The 17058-nt window shown below is 40.4% G+C and overlaps 1 protein-coding gene across 3 annotated transcripts; it reads right to left on the bottom strand.

Moving 5' to 3' along the window:
* Positions 1-2850: 2850 nt before the first annotated feature.
* On the bottom strand, positions 2851-15906 carry LOC121922167 (transmembrane protease serine 12-like). Of its 3 annotated transcripts, none has more exons than XM_042451221.1 (5): positions 15770-15906; positions 8861-9065; positions 7271-7533; positions 5018-5160; positions 2851-3305 (listed from the first exon to the last, which is right to left on the bottom strand). In XM_042451221.1, exons 1-5 carry the CDS (start codon positions 15786-15788, stop codon positions 3066-3068), a joined length of 870 nt encoding a protein of 289 aa, XP_042307155.1. In that variant the 5' UTR covers positions 15789-15906; the 3' UTR covers positions 2851-3065. The 3 variants fall into 3 exon arrangements, with proteins under 3 accessions (XP_042307155.1, XP_042307154.1, XP_042307156.1); XM_042451220.1 differs by lacking the exon at positions 15770-15906 and adding an exon at positions 15509-15642; XM_042451222.1 differs by lacking the exons at positions 5018-5160; positions 15770-15906 and adding an exon at positions 15509-15642 and having other exon boundaries at positions 3168-3305.
* Positions 15907-17058: the final 1152 nt, after the last annotated feature.

The following is a 17058-nucleotide window of genomic DNA, read 5'->3' as shown; positions in this document are numbered from 1 at the left end:
ATTAATCTAACATTAACTCACACAGAAAGTGGACAACATCAGCCGCTTTTTACTTTCGGAATTAATGCTCAGTGCCCAGGACATCATTTTTTACACTTGAGGATCTTGTAAAGTTTCTTCATAGCTGCCCTTTCAAGTTCCAGTCTTCTGATTTCTTGACTGCAGTCTCCAGTCCAAAATACACTGCAGAAATAATTGTTTAGCACTTTAAATGCCCTGGCTTAGTGCTAGGGAATTTTGGGAAATGTAGTTTTTGTGAGACATTTATCCTGTCAGAGAGCTCTGGTGCCACAATAAATTACAATCCCCAGGATTTCTTGGAACTGAGCCAAGGTGGTTAAAGGTCTTGTTCCCACTATGGTTTAAACTGTATCATGATTCCAAATGATCTGTTTAAACCACCATGGTCCCACTTAATTCAAATCACTGAAGCGATTTGAAAAGAGGAGGCCATGGGTTTTACCCATTTAACCTGCATCAAAAAGACGGTGGTAAAATGGGCTGTTTTTTGGGCTGAATTAATTTATTTGGAAATGATTCAGCCCAAGTGGGAATCAGGCGGATACCTCCATGCTCTGTCTTCAGTCCTCCATACCCCCGGCCTGCCTCTCCTTCCGACCCAGCCTTTCCTCCACCCCCAGTATGGCCAGGAAGATGGAGGGAGACATGACTGCACCAGTTCTTGAAAACAGTGCAAACATAGTGGGAACCATTGTGTTTGCTGAACTGGTTTCAGGAATTGGTTCAGGAATCAAATCAAGAGGTAAGTGACAATTAGGCCAAAGTGGTCTCAAACTGGATTATTTCTGCATTATGTTTTGGACCTCCATTTTGATTAATGACTAAGCCAAAGTCTAAAAAACCTTTGACTATTTCAATGTCTTGATCATATACCTTTTGATGATCAAGATAATATGTAATTCATCTGCAGCCGTTATTTTTGTTTTCTTAATGTTCAACTGTAGCTCTGCCTTTGCACTTTCTTCCTTGACTTTCTTCAACCATTATAGAAAAAAGTGTGGTTAGGCATATCCACACAACTGCTTCTAAGTTGATCGCATTCTGGTAAGCATGCACTTGCTGCAAAACACCTGATGAAAGCAACAACAATGTTCCTGCAAGTCTTGTGGGCCAGGGAATCCATGATGGGTTTTAACCTGTTTCACATGTTTGCTTGTTTTTAAATTAACAAATTTTACAACTGTATAGGACAGTGATGGCGAACCTATGGCACGCGTGCCAGAAGTGGCACTCAGAGCTCTCTCTGTGGGCACACGTGCCATTGTCCCAGCACAGAGTTTGCCAGTGTTTGCTACCAGAAAGCCAGAGAGACATGGCACTTTGCAATAAATAAGTGGGTTCTGGGTTGTAGTTTGGGCACTCGGCCTCAAAAAGGTTCACCATCACTGGTAATAGGAGAAGGAAAATACTGTGTGTTTATTTTAGAAGCAGCAACAGCAAAATAATGATTAAGACTGAATTTTCTAGTACACTTCCAATCCTACAAATACTGTGGAATTACTCAAGGTCAATTAAAGTTTTCCAAAACTCATCCCAGAAATTAGGTATAATCCCACATAAGAGCATATGACATTAAGATATTTTGAATTTTAAAATATAAAATTTGGTCAGATTGTGCTAGAATTTCAAACAATTGTACCAATAAATTTTATTTGAATATGTTTTATTTTATGAATAGAATCTGTATGGTTTAATGATGTATAAATGCATGACATTATTCATCTCCCATGTATGTTTCTTGTAGAACAGAGAAATATGTATTTAAGATAAGACTTCAAAGTTCTAACTTTAGGAGAGAAAGTTATCAGCTTTGGCTGATATGCCAGCTGCACTCCTTCCTGGAGCTGGGAGACCTTGAAACAGTAATACATGCGCTGGTAACCTCTCAACTCGACTTCTGCAACGCACTCTACATGGGGTTACCCTTCTGCCAAGTTCGGAAACTTCAATTGGTATAAAACATGGCAGTTGGGCTGGTCATGGGCACATCTAGAACTGCCTATATTACACTGGTTCTAAATCTCTCCACTGGCTGCCTATCAGCTTCCGGGCAAGGTACAAGGTGTTGTTTCTAACTTTTAAAGCCCTACATGGTTTGGGTCCCGACTACTTGCAGGAGCTCCTCCTTCCATACAATCCTCACCGCACACTTCAGTCCTCTGGGAAGAATCTGCTACAACCTAAGAAGACCAGATTTTCAGCAGTGACCCAGAGGACCTGCTCATCACCCACTCCCAGGCTCTGGAATGACCTGCCAGATGAGATCCGCCATATTACCACCTTGGAAATCTTTAAAAAGGCTATTAAGACAGATCTCTTCCGGCAGGCCTTTCCAGACTAGGTTAGATCCATTAGACCCATTAGACTTGCCTCCCCCTCTATTGATACTGATATCAAAATTGATTGATACCATCACCCCTGTCCCCCCCCTCCTCTAGAGGAAGATTCATTTCTTGCTAATCTGCCTGAAATTTTAGTGTACAGTATTCTTATTGGAGAGTTTTAAATTTTTTGATGCTTAATCTCTTTTTATGGGTTGACCACTATTTTTATTATTGGGGGGAGGGTTGGGGTATTTAAATTGTAATTTTTAATTGTTTGATGTTTTATTTATACTGTTGGAATCTGCTTTGCTTCCTTTGTGAAAACGCAGAATACAAATAAATATTATTATTATTAGTTATACTGTATTGTTTTCAGTTTCTGTTTTTTTAGTCCATTTTGAAGAATGATAATTATGATCTGCAGCCCATTAATCCTACATACATTTGAAAAATATCTTTTGTGTTTGCAGTTTTAAGTTATATATAAAGTATCTGAATCTTTAGGGATGGTAATATAATAGAAAATGTTTATTAAAAATAATGAGTAGAATCAGAACACATTAGAGTACACAGTTACTGCTGAAATCAGGACTTAAGGAAGTCATGACTAACTAATGTAGCCTGGATCTAATTTAATTACTTGTGCTGAAGATAACATTTGCAAAAAAGGTTTAAAAAAATCACGATGACTCAAGTGTAATGAAAGGAAATTTTGCCTCTTCAGAGAATAGTATGTAACATCATCCTCCCAGCTATCAAAAAAAGCAGAACAAACTGGATGCTCACACTGATGGTTTTGTTAAGCAGATGTGAATCTATCCAACTTCTGTACTTCACGGTACGTACATATAGGCCTGGATATTTTGGTCTGCCACAGCCAATGCCAGCGCTGGTGATTCCTATCAGATAATACTTGGTGACATTTGGAAAATAGCACACCAGAGGACCACCACTATCACCCTGGAATATGAAAAAAAAATACATTTTAAGCATTGTTTGAAAATATGGAAGAATGTGGCCATCTTGAATTGGGCAATCTTACTTTAGTTGGCTGGAAAACAGGTCATTTCCAAAATTTATTCATGGCTACTATCTGGGTTGCAACTAGAGATTGTCCTAGACATCTTAAACATACTCTAAAAATCAAGTTACAGACTCTAGAAAACATGATCCATCTAGTCTTGGCTATCAGCAAGCCACTATACACAGGTGTTAAAAACACCCTCTATTTCCAAGTAATCTCTTCATATGGAAGCACAACAGCTCACTTCTTAGTGGAAAGAACTGGCTATAATGTTTTCTACTAAATAACAGTGGACAGGGACACAATGAACAATGTAGAAATTATGTCATAAAAAGCTCATAGAACATTCTTAATTTTCACTATTGTACTGAAACTATACTGAAAATTAAGAACAGTTTATGAACGGTGAAGTTGTGAACCATAGCATCATAGGTTATAGGATAGGCGACCTATACTGATGAGAATTTCAGAGCTTATCCTCAATGGGTTATCAGCCATTCCTGCAGAGCGCACAAAGAGTAAAATGCCAGAATCTTTTCACTCCTAAATATAAAATATCTAAGAACAATATATGGTGGTCATTAACCTTTTCTCCTTTGTCTTACCACATCAAGAGGATACAAAAACATCCACATTTGGTTCCAGGTCCTGAGGGCTGTGAGATTTTCCTCACAATATCTTACTATCACAACAAACAATTTTAAAGACAGGTTAGTTCATTCTGACATTCTTAACCCAAGTTCTCCTAAATCTTCTGATTCACTGGGACACTTCTTCCATGGGCATGGTTCATGTTGCAGTTTATCCTTAAGAACACACAGTTTTACTGACCCATAGTTGGTGAGAAATTTAGATTAAGAACATATCTACTGTCTAACTAGTAATGTCATATATGTCCTAATTCGTCCCCGCAACAAGCTTCATGTGGGAAAGTGTTCTAGAAATTTGAAATCCAGAATTACTGAGCATCAGAGTCGACTGAAACATGGTGCTAAACATGATAAAAGCATTCATATAGAGAGGAAATTCTATCAGGCTGGTCACAGGTATGAATCATTTAAATTTCTAGTGATTCAAGTAATTATTTCTAAACCTTATCAGAATGTTTCAATATTGTTGGCAAAACAGGAATATTTCTGGATTCATAAGCTTCACATTGTTGCCCCATGGGGTCTGAATGAAAAACAGGATTACAGTTGTTTTCTTTAAGAAGATGAAATCTATTATTATTACTGTTTATTTATATAGCACTATCCGTGTACATGGTGCTTTCCAATTGCAGAATAAAACATATATAACTATTCAAATAATATACAATATAAAATACAATGCAAACCCCCTCCCCCACCCAAACACATGCACGCACACATAAACACACACATAACACAGGGAAAAAAACACAAAATAGTTAGCACAGCTGCGGCACCTTTGTCCCTTTTCTTACAAGCAGTGGTACCCCGGGATACGAATTACCCAGGTTACGAATTCCTTGAATTTTAATGTGACACTTCTAGGAGTCATTCCCAAACCAATTCATTACTTTTGTGCTACAAAGTTGTCTTACTATTAGTTAACAAAGTGTAAATAAGAAACCACATGATAGGATATTTTTGCCATGTGTTTTAAAATAGGATTATCCCACTTTTACCTGACAGCTATCAACCTTTCCACTTTCAGAACCAGCACAAATCATATTCCATGATATTGCTCCTCCATACCAATCAAATTTGTTACAAATACTTAATGGAATAATATCAACCTGAGCTTCTTGTAATATATGTTCACCTTGACCTATAATAATAATAATAAAAAAAAATGACAAAGCTGGAAGAATGTTTATTTTTGTTTGTCTCATAATATACGGGTTCGTGGGGGTTGGTTACAATATGTCCTAGCTAGGTAATTTTATGGACTGAACTGCATCTCCCATCTCTAGGGAATTACTTTTTATTAATGAAATGCAAGATAATGCAAATTCGCTTTTCTCGTATAAATTTTTGGCATCAATAGGTAAAGTATGTCACTTAATTGATATTTGGAGAAAGTGGAAACATACCTATACCTCTTTCCCAAAAGTTGAATGGTCAGGTTGTTTCTTCAAGGGGTTATGTTTATGGATCTTGTGCTTGCTCAAGATCTTGTATAGGCCCACGCCTAACCTGAATTATTTAAGGAGAACTCTGAACTGAACCCATTGGTGTTCTAAGCTGGGGAATTGCTTTTGACTGCCACAGTGATCACAGAGAGAGAGACAGGAGAGAGACAGAGAGACAGACTGACAGACCTCACACAGGTCAAAACTTTGCTGCCTTCAGCATGTCAAAAGCATGTCAAATCAGGCAGAAAATGGGGCAATTACCAAGGGGCCTTTAGAAACATGAACTTGGAGGAAATTAAAATTGTGTAATGGAGAAACAAAACTGAAAAGTGAAAAAATAAAGTAAATGAAAATAATAAAGGAAGAAAAGGTAAGAAACCCCAGTAACCAATTTCTTCTCAGAGATGTGACAAAGAATGTTCCCTATGATGTCACCAAGCATGACAGTTAAATCAACTAACCAACCAAGATGTGATTTCCTGAATATGACATACATATGCACTTGGGGGAAGAGCAGGATCCTAGCTCCACTGCTCCACTTTGCACTCTTTCCAAGTGATGTAATTTGCAGGCACAAAACCCATATGTGAAAAAAGAGACATAGGCCTGTTACAGATTGCCAAAATGAAGCTGCTTCTGGTCTCTTTGGAGGTATCCTATTTAAATGACGCATGGGTCCTAAGAGTCCGGAGGTCGCGCCAAAGCCACACTCCATTCCTAAGCACCGGATTACAGCTTTTGGTGCAGCTTCCGGATTCTTAGGATGCATACATCATTTAAATAGCATACCTCCAAAGAGACCCGAAGCAGCTTTATTTTGGCAGTCTGTAACAGGCCAATGACAGGCTATTGCAACAACACCTGGCAATCTCAACAAAATGGAATATGTACACAAATGTATACTGTCTGCTCTCTAATTCAGATCTCTAAAATTTTGAAGGAAGTTTTAATGCACTGTCAGGTTTCTTCTCAAGTAAAGGCAGAAGGTATGACAAACATTCTGGTCATGACAATATAAGGATACAAACCTTTGGAATTAAGCTAAGACTCTGTACATCTACATTGACTGTTTTTTAAACCCTTGGTCCATTTAATGTATCTTTTCTTCTGTGAGAATAATGGAAGAGGATTCTTGGGTGGAACTCCTAATTCCATATCAAAATAAAACTCTAAGTTGTATAGAAAGAGCTGTGCATATGTCACGATGCCCTGTATTAGCAGCATTTATTTATTGAAAAACAGAATTTAAAGCTAAAGCTCTCTGCTCAAAAATCAGTTAAAAGATGAACTGTGGCTCCTAGAGCAACCTCCCATCGGGGAGAGCAGTCCAAAGAGTCTGGAAGAGTCTCAAAAACAGCCTTTAAAAACCACATTAAGCCCACTCTGCCCTAAAGACAGTCTACCCAGTTTGTTCATGTTGTGTCAGGTCCATAATGAACCTGAACAAGATGGAGCATTACATGACTGCTGGAGACAGACAAATGTCTTTGATAATAAAATTGCTGCCGCTGACTGTCATTAAACAATGGCAGTGGTAAGAAAAATAATATGAGAATAATTTCATACTTTATATTGTTTAATTTTCTGCTCCCTACTAATTCTTCATTTACTGGCAAATTGTTTTCTTTTTCTCAATATATGAAATAGCCCCCAATGCATATATAGCAAATAGGTTTTCTTAGAAACCAACTCTATTCAGGAGACACTACTTAATTCAGTGGGACTTATTCTCATCTGTCCCTAGGACTACAGCCTTAGATCACAAATTCTCTCTTACCAATAAAGGGAAAATAAAAGATTTACCATTCTCCTTTGTTTTTCCCCATCCACTTATGTAACATGGGGTCTCATCACTGAGGAGAGAAGTTTCAGGTAAGCAGATGGGCTGAATATAGGGATTGTACTTGACAAATGTGACTAGTTTAAACAAGGCAACATCATTGTCATAGGTTCCAAGTTGAAAATCAGAATGGATCAAAATAGCTTTGACTTGGCGCTTTACAGTGTAAGAATTATCCTTATAAAGATGATGCAAGCCAATCACAGCTCTCCATATGTCTGGGTCCCTAGGACAGAATAAAATCTTCTGCAGAGTCAGCAAATACTACAGAATCGCTATTACGAATATAAAAGAGGATGGTATCGGATTATGTATGCTACCCCAAATTCCTTTCAAGAAGTGTGAAAACAATCCTGATAAGATGCAATTCATCTTCTTTTAATTTTACTGTATATACTACACACCCTGTAACTCATTAGTTATAGTTTTAATCATCTTAATTTCACTCTTCCATAACAAAATTAACATTAACATAATTAACATAAGCAAACTGCAACCGGCACACAGCAGACAGATGGTATTAAACTCTAAGTACAAAATTCAATCACTGCTTTTTCTGGATGAAAACATATGGCTCACATTGGCCTGTGGCTGGGGTTAGGACTCAGCTTCCACATGCTGCCTTCCCTAACCCAGTCCCCAAGGCATCATGATGACGTGTGCCCTTCTAGATGGTGTGTGCCATCATGATTAGGGTTGCCATAATTCTCTACTAAAAACCGGGACAAAATGTAGGACAAAATAGGATAAAATTTAGCCCAAATGTAGGACATTTAAGAAAAATGGAGGGCCTTAAATGTCCTACATTTTGGGCTAAATTTTATCCTACAATTGTCCTACATTTTGGTCCAAATTTTGTCCTACATTTTGTCCCGGTTTTTAGTAGAGAATTATGACAACCCTAATCATGACGCCCCTCAGGTGCTGCATCCACATGATGCAGCACCGAAGGGATGTCACAAAGCCACACCACTATGGTTATGGCACCCTTTAAAGGGCACAAAAGGGAGTCGCTTTTTGCAGCTCCTTTTTGCACTCTCTGGAGGCCGGATCGGGGCTGCGGTGTGCTGTTGCCATGGCCATGATCCGGCCAGTAAAGGGGCGGCTGCATACCTCCCATCTGTACAGCTCCATCATTGTCATCATTTTATTTATTGATACCGCCCTCCCCCCAATATTGGGACTCAATGCGGCTCACAAGGTAACAGAACAACCAATCAAAAACATACAGAAATGGGGCATTAAAATAGATTTAAACTATTTGCAATATTAAAACAAGTCAACTTCATTCAAAGAATAAAATACTATTAAAATATTTTTTAAAACTCTTAATAAAACAACTTAAAACAACAGTTGTCCCTCTGTGTCCACAGATTATGCATCCACAGATTCAACCATCCACAGCTTGAAAATATATAATGGGACTTGCACATCCATGCATATTGGTATTCATGGCAAATCTGGGAACCAAACTCCAGCAGATACCAAGGGCCCACTATACTGCACTCCCTTGCTGTAGGTATAACACTGAAAGATTTAAAAGTGATACATACCTATAATTTTTAATGCAATGTGCTGCTGTCAGTACCAAGTTGTTATTTATTAAAGAACCACCACAAACATGACGATATTCTCTTATATGAGGATGGCAAATCTGAAGACTAACTTGCCATGGCCATGCCCCGAGCTGGGCATCACGTCCACCGATAATCCGATTTCCGACTTCTAACTCATTCATAACAGGCCTTTTTCCACACTCTAGAAATCAAAAGAGTTACACTGGTGAGATGCAGTCCTTATAAGCAATCTATAAAAGATCCAACAGTCTGAAACAACCTATTTAAAGTAGATGTTCAGCAATGTCATCATTTTACTGATCAGTTTATGTAGCAGATCTTCATCTTGCTGGAGAGACAAAAAAGGTTGAATGACTCACAAAAACTCAGAATCACCAGCCCCTGCTGCAGAAACTGTACAAAAAATATTTACTAGCTTGTCTGAGTCAAGGATTAACGAGGCAATGCTATTATAACTATAATTTACATTATAACTGACATTATCAATTAATCAATCAAATTTTATTGCTTTTGACCAAAGGTCATTGCACAGCACAACAATACAACAATACATATAACAATATAACAGTATAAAAATACATGTAAATTATATCTGTAATGCAGGTATCTCGTATCTGGTACAGAATTTCTAAACAAACAGACAACAATTGTCATTATGCACATTAAAATTTTTATCATAGTCATCGCCTTTACAGTTTATGGCTATCCCTTTTATATACTTATTCCTGATTTTTTTAGCTGTTAAGGCAAACAAAGCTACTTTCCAGGTTACATTCAGGTGCAGTAAAAGATGAAAGATCGTATCCTGTGGGTGTTGACTGGGGCTGGTTTCTATTATAGGTGTAATGAACCTTTCTCTTGGTTCTTGGTAGAGAGGACAAAATAACATGTAATGAACAAGGTCCTCTACCTCTTGACAACCATATACACAAGTACGTTCTTTTGCTGGAATACCTCTGTATCTTCCGTCTCTATATGCTGTATCCATCATATTTAATCTTAATTCAGTAAAAGCTTTCCGTAAATTTGCAAATTATAATTATTATTTCTTACCTGTCTCTCCCCATGGATTGAGGTGAGGATAAACAGATGAACAAATATATAACATCAACTAAAATACAACATCAGTTAAAATACATATCAAAAGAACAGACAAGACACATGCGTTATCATACAATCCACATTTAAAATTCATCATTTAAAAAGTACAGTTTAAAATAATCTGGATAAGCCTGCCAGAAAAGATTGGTTTTTAATGGGGTGGCCTCCAACTGCCCCTTCTTCATCCGGTCACCGCAGCCCCAATCCGGCCTTTCTGGTCCTGATCTGGCCTTTTTGTGCCCTGGAAAGGATGTGATAGCCATAGTGCCAAGTCAAAATATTGACTTGGTGCAGATATCACAGTTGCTCCCTGCAGGCAGTACTAAAACACTGAGCAAATCATCATCATTATCATCACCTCTGTCAACGTTAGATGTTCCAGCAAGTCTAAAATCCTGAGATATAGGGTGGGATATAACTATTTTAATAAATAAAAGTAAAGCAAGTCTCATTTGTCCATAACAAGTTATGGCAAACTCCCCCAATTACAACACACATACCAAATCAAGCATGTGCCTTACACAGAAACAATCTTAAATGAAATACCGTAGGTACTCATGGCTGTCACAGAATCCATGAAATCCAAAAAGTGGCCAACAGAGGATTTAATGGATGCTGAAATTCCAAAAGACAATCAATGTGGGAGAAACTGACATCATTCTTAAGATGAATTCAGGTCCCAAAATTCTTGGGCAACAAGGTGTATGATATGCCAAAAAAAATCGTTCACTTTGTTATGAAGTATTTATCATTTTGTGTTTTTCCCTCATGGACCTCCCTGCAAATACTGTATTAAAATGCTTATTTCAGAGAATAGAAGTTCAGCAGTGTCCTTTTTAGCACTACTTAAGAACACCAAGGCTTAAACTCAACTTATATTCATTTTGTTTAGCAAAGGCGGAATACAGATGGGCAGGGGAAGACGTCTTGGAGGTGTATTCTGCTGAATACGGAGCCTCTAGACCGCCCGCCCCGGGGGCGTGGCTCAGGTGTATGGGGCTTCCACATGGGGGGCAGTGAAGATGCCTCACCTGGGGCCGTTTCTGACCCGCAGTTTCCAAACCGCCGCCTCGGAGGACGCTGCAAAGAGAGAGGCAGTTTCCTCATGGGTGGCCAAAAACGGGGCTTTTTTTTTCTTTTGCCAGCTGGCGGATGCACAGCTGCGCAGCTGCGGCGCTCAGCACCAGCGGCAGAAAGCATATGTGCAGATTTAAAGCACCCAAGCCCCTTTAAACTTTTTCCCCCGCCCTGGCCAAGAACAAAGGTGGTCTCCTGCCAGCTGGTGATCAGCTGGTGTTGGCATCCTTGTCCGCTTGCACGTTGCCAGTGTCACCAGCATCATGGATGCCTCCTCTCCTTTGGTCCCTGCACTCTTGCTGAATCTGCAATGCAGAGCCACAGCTGTCGCTGCTGCCACCGCTGTCCCCCTGCCATCCCCCATCACCTCCCTTGTACATATGTAAATATTTAAAGTTTTAGCGTTTTTTTATTGTTAGGTGAAAATGGCGCAGGAATGTGTGTAGGGGTGCACTTTAAATTCCAAACTTTCCACGACTCTAGCAGCGCATGCGTACATGCAGCTCTAGGGTTAGGGTTATGAGTCTTAAAATGCGCTGCAGCTGTGCCGCAGCTTCCACACCTGCATGGCAGCTGACGCTGCAATTAAAGCCTGACTGCAAACTGCGCATGTTCCAGGACCCCGACTCATTATGCGACGCAGCAGAGAGAGCTTTTAAATGGGCAACTTAAATTAGTGGCGTAGCAATTCTGGCATACCGGTGCAGCAGCTTACAGACGGGGTATATAGAAAAGAAGCGGGGAAAAGCAGCACCTTTTTAATGCCGCTTCTTCCCACTTGGGGCGTGCGGGGGGCGTGTTCATGGCGGCATTCAGGTAAGGGCTGAGAGGCAGCCATCCACCGGCCTGAGAGGCAGGAGACTCCGCCCTCCATAACAGCCATCCACCGGCCTGAGAGGCAGGAGACTCAGCCCTCCATAACAGCCATCCACTGGCCTGAGATGGAGTTCACCAGGCAGGTCCAGCTCCATCAGGACTAGCCTGGAAGAAGGAAGAGCCCTCCCTCCAGTCCATCTGCCTTGGTCCAGGCCTCAGAGGGAGAGAAGAACCACTGGACCTCATCCCCTTTCCCTCCATCACTCCCTTCTCCTTTTGTTTCATGTCTTTTAGATTGTAAGCCTGAGGGCAGGGAACTGTCTGATTAAAAATATTATTGTAAGCCGCTCTGAGAGCCATTAGGGCTGAAGGGCGGGATATAAATACCTAAATAAATAAATAAATAAAATGACGTCATGAACACACCCCTTTTTGCCCGTCTGTATCCCGCCAATGTTTGTAAGAGGTTTTACATTAATCAGAGCAAAAGTGTTAAACAGGTACTTTTGGCACTGCAAGCTGTTTTTTAAAAACTGTTTTCCCACAAAGAAGGAACAGGTAAAAGGTTGAGAAAGTGAGGTAGGAAAAATTTTGAACACAAATACAGAGATAAGGTAAAAGTTCAAATATTTCATATTCAGCAGTTCTTAAAACAAAAAACCTCTCAAATAAAACACCAGGAAACTTGACTACCATTATCTCTTTTATATCCCCATACACAAATCTATACTACAAAATACTTCTAAGCCCAGCACTCACTTCCCATCCAACCTATATCTGCAATGTTAATTGCAGATTACATTACAGGACTGTGGTGAAGCTTTGTCCAGTCCAATACAACATCTCCATATTGTACAGTTAAATGGTTATGATCTTTATGTTTTCATGTATAGTGCTATGTTTTATAGTGCTGTATTTTACAATTAATAAAAATAAATATCACACTGTCCATGTGAAATAAGACCCGATTGAGGAAGAGCACAAATTGCTAATATGCTAAAATATAGGCATACATGCTAAAATTCTGCACTTAGCCATTTTCTTGAAAAACGTGTAAAACTGTGGGCTCAAAGTAAATGCAAAACAGTGCATAACTGAGGCCCTGGACAGATGGGCAGGAAGCGGTGGCAAGACGCCGCCCCTTTCTGCCCCGGATCAGTGCCGCAGCAAATGCACGCCCCAGCACCGATTTGGCCTCTACAGAGCACAAAAAGGAGCCAGTATATTCTAATCCCAACTGTTAACTAATTTAGAGAGTTGAGGAGCAAATAAATCACCTCAGTGTAATTAACGAGAAAACGTAACTAGACAGTGATATCTGGTCCTCACAGCCCAGGGAATGGTGTCCATGTAATCTTTTTTTGAATGGAGAGAAGACAATATATGAAAGCATGGCTAAAGATACAATTAGTTAGTTGTAGGTAAGGGATTAGAGAGTGTTAGTTTAATGTTGGATGAAAGAAGGAATGTAGTGTATGTTTGAATGCTTAATTTGTCAAAATTGTTAAAGAAATAGCTAGAAATGACTGTAAGATGATTACAAGATTGTATTTGAGACACATTTTATGATATACATACAGTGTGGCCTTGTTTTATGCGGGGAATCCGTTTTGGACCCCCTGCATAAAACAAAGTGTATGCTCAGCGGTGTGCGCGCACCATGGGTGCACACACCATTGTTTCTTCTGCCGCATGGTGCCAGAAGAAGCAACACTGTTTTCAGCATATGCTAAAAGCAGCATATAATGCATCATCATATGACGCAGGCGCACTTTATATGTGTGTGTGTGTGTGTGTGTGTGTATATATATATATATATATATATATTATTTGATTTTTGGGCTGTTTTTTGGTTTCTTTTATGTTCTATGATTTACGTAATGTGTTATGTCTTTAATGTTAATGATATGAAAATTACTCTAATAAAAATGATTGTGTGTAAAGCAAATGGTGTCTGTGTTAATATTTTTTGAAAGGGGATAGACAATATATCAAAGCATGGATGTAGATACAATTACAATTAGTTGTAGATAAGGAAGTGACTAGTATTAGTTTAATGCTGGATGAAGGAAGGAATGTAGTACAGTCACCCCTCCATTTTCACGGACTTCAAATCTGCATCCCTAGTTTGTTCATGTTTAGCAAACGGAGGGGGACAAAATGGGGAGTCCACAACCATTCAAGCCAATGGGGCTTGAATACTGGTGATTTTACGTTTTTGCAGGTGGGGTCCGGAACGGAGCCCCCATGAAAACTGAGGGGCTACTGTATATGTTTGAATGCTTCATTTGTCAAAATTGTTAAAAGAAATAGCTAGAAATGACTGTAAGACGATTACAAGATTGTATTTGAGATGTGTTTTATGATGTGTGTGTGTACACATACATACATACATTTGTCCATATTGACTAGGGTTAGGGGCACAGGACCCCCGTGAATAAGGAAAAATGGCAAACAACAAAAACACCATGTTTTTACTGGAGAGGACACCTCTCTAGAAATCTCTAGGTCCTCCAGTGCAATGTCTGTGGCCAACGTCCGACAGACACTGACCATAGAACTGCACTGGAGGCCTAGTAGAGTGATCTCTCTAGGAATCTCTAGGCCCTTCAGTGCAACTGTTGGTTAAAGTTGACCATAGAGTTGAACTGGAGGACTCAGATATTCCTAGACAGAACATATTAATCAAATCGTGGATAACTGAATCTGCAAATATCAAAGCTGCAACTATGGAGGGATGAGTGTGTGTGTGTATATATATATATGTATCTCATATATCTATCATATATAATCATATATCTATCTAGCATCTATAAATCATATATATATATATATATATACACACACAGTATTCCCCTTTGTGTTTTTCTGGATTTTTTATGTGCTATGATTTATGTAATGTGTTATATCTTTAAAGTTAACGACAAGAAAATTGCTCTAATAAAAATTACACACACACATGTATGTATATACATATAAGGGGAAATGGTGCCTTTCTTAATCAATTTCCCAGTGATGACGTCAGCATCATGAGGATTCCTGGGGCTGAGAGAGTGTGCCTCTCCCAAGGCCACCCGGTGGGCATCCATGGATGAGCAAGCGGGGATTTGAACCCTGGTCTCCAGAATCGTCGCTGCATCCTCACTGGGGAAATAACCGTTTGGCACCGCTTTAACTGCCTTGGTTCAAGGCTATGGACTTCTGGGAGTTGGAGTATGTTGTGGGGCCGTCCTTCCTTAAGCACAACAAACTCCAACTCCCAGAATTCCATAGCTTTGAGCAAAGGCAATTAAAGCTGTGCCAAACCGGGTTATTTCCCGTGTCCAGCGCTTAAAGGAGGCGTATTTTAGTCGCCCCCCATTCCTTGCTGGAAAGCCTCCATTCCTTGCTGGAAAGCGTTCCCATTCTCCCTCCTTGGAGGCCTTTAAGCAGAGGCTGGATGGCCATCTGTCAAAGGGGATGCTTTGACTGAGAGTTCCTGCATGGCAGAAGAAGGGGGTTGGACTTCAATGATTCTTGGCAGCCATTCCCTTCCCGCCCGACATAAGCACGCTCCCTTCCTGGTGGTGAGCCACCAGAACCAGGCCCCCTTCGCCGCCTCCCACGAAGGGACGGGAAGCCGGGGCTCACCCGCGCCGGGGTCTTTAACGGCGGGGGCCTTGGGCGACGCTCCGCCCAGAAACGCCAGCAGCGCGGCGGCGGGAAGCCAAGAGCGACGCATCGCCTGAGCGGGAGACAAAATGGCGGCCTCGCTCTCAGTCTCTGCTGAGGCGGGAGTGGCGCGCGGAGGGGGTCACGTGACCCTGGAGAGTGGCGGCAGGGGGGGGGGGGGGGGGGGAGGAAGGAGGGGGCGGGGTTTTTCTTTAACATACAGTACATGGCTGTTATTACCTGATTGAGGGGGAGCCATCTTCTCCCTCTCACACACATGTCCTGCATTTGGGGGTTGGCACAAGGTTGCCTGACGTCCCCCTTTTCCACCACCTGCCTTACATTTCTACCTTCTGTCCACTTCCAAAACGTCCTCCCATTTTGAGCATGACTATATTAGGCCTGTCTGGAGAAATAATAATCCAGTCTCTGACACCGCTTTAACTGCCCTTTCTCGCTGCTAGGGAATCCTGGGAATTGTAGTTTATTGTGGCCCCGACAGAGAAGGTTAAATGTCTCACAAAACTACAGCACCCAGAATTCCCTAGCATTGAGCCAGGGCGGTTAAAGTCTCAAACTGGATTCCCTCTCCCCAGTGTGTTTTGGACCTAATAGACCCAAAAGACATTGGAGAAATAAACCAGTTTGACACCACTTTAACTGCCCTGGCTCAATGCTAGGGAATTCTGTGAACTCTACTTTTGTGAGACATTGAGCCTTCTCTGTCAGAGAGAACTCTGGTGCCACAATAAACTGCAATTCCCAATATTCCCTAGCACTAAGTTAAAGCAGTCTTAAACTGGATTATTTCTGCAGTGTGTTTTGGACCTAAGGAGCCAATTGAGTAACATGTTTGCTGGAATTTAAAGATATAGCCATGTTATTCTGTGGAATAAGTATGTAGGAGGTCTTGTAGCACCTTTGAAACTAACTTGAGTTTATCACCCCAGGGCCAATTTCGGCATTAAAGAGAGATTAAAGCGCATTTAAAGCATCCCGCAAATGAAGCAGAAATAGCAAGTAATTGCACAGATGATTATCACATGCAATTGCATATATAAAGTTATATCAGAAATGCATTGTCACTGAAATCCAAAAAGTAAAAAGATGTGCATTAGTGCTTCTTTGTGACCAATTTAATGGCGCGGTTTGTGCAATCTCGTGTGAAATCGTTATGCATAATTACACAATTTTTCCAGGATATTCACAGGATAAACTCCAAATCTCCTTCGTGTGATAAACACTGAAAGAAAGAAGTTGGCAGCATGAGCCTTCATAGGCAAAAGCATCTGAGGAAGTAGACTGAAGCTTATGTAAACTCATGCTGCCAGCTTCTTCCTTTCAGTTAGTCTCAAAAATGCTACAAGATCTCTCAGTGGTCCACAAATGGTGCCCTTTAAGAGATTTTGGATTTCAGCTCCCAGAATCCAGACTATTGGCCAATGTGGCTGAGGCTTCTGGGAGCTGAAGTCCAAAATCTCTCAAAGGGCAAAGTTTGGGGACCACTGCACTGTGTTTGCTATTCCCCT

Source organism: Sceloporus undulatus, chromosome 2, assembly GCF_019175285.1.
Source record: "Sceloporus undulatus isolate JIND9_A2432 ecotype Alabama chromosome 2, SceUnd_v1.1, whole genome shotgun sequence".
In the NCBI taxonomy this organism is placed as follows: domain Eukaryota; kingdom Metazoa; phylum Chordata; class Lepidosauria; order Squamata; family Phrynosomatidae; genus Sceloporus; species Sceloporus undulatus.
The sequence above is the reverse complement of the archived record's forward strand: the minus strand, read 5'-3'. Positions and strand labels throughout refer to the sequence as shown.

What these genes read in the sequence shown, in the direction of transcription:
- LOC121922167 (XM_042451220.1), bottom strand. Translation starts at nt 15,599, where the DNA reads ATGCGTCGCTCTTGGCTTCCCGCCGCCGCGCTGCTGGCGTTTCTGGGC. An exon ending in CATTGCATTAAAAATTATAG is followed by an intron (nt 7,534 to 8,860) that starts GTATGTATCACT and finishes ATTCTGTCCTAG; the next exon opens with GGACCCAGACATATGGAGAG. An exon ending in GAAAGGTTGATAGCTGTCAG is followed by an intron (nt 3,306 to 5,017) that starts GTAAAAGTGGGA and finishes TTCATATTCCAG; the next exon opens with GGTGATAGTGGTGGTCCTCT.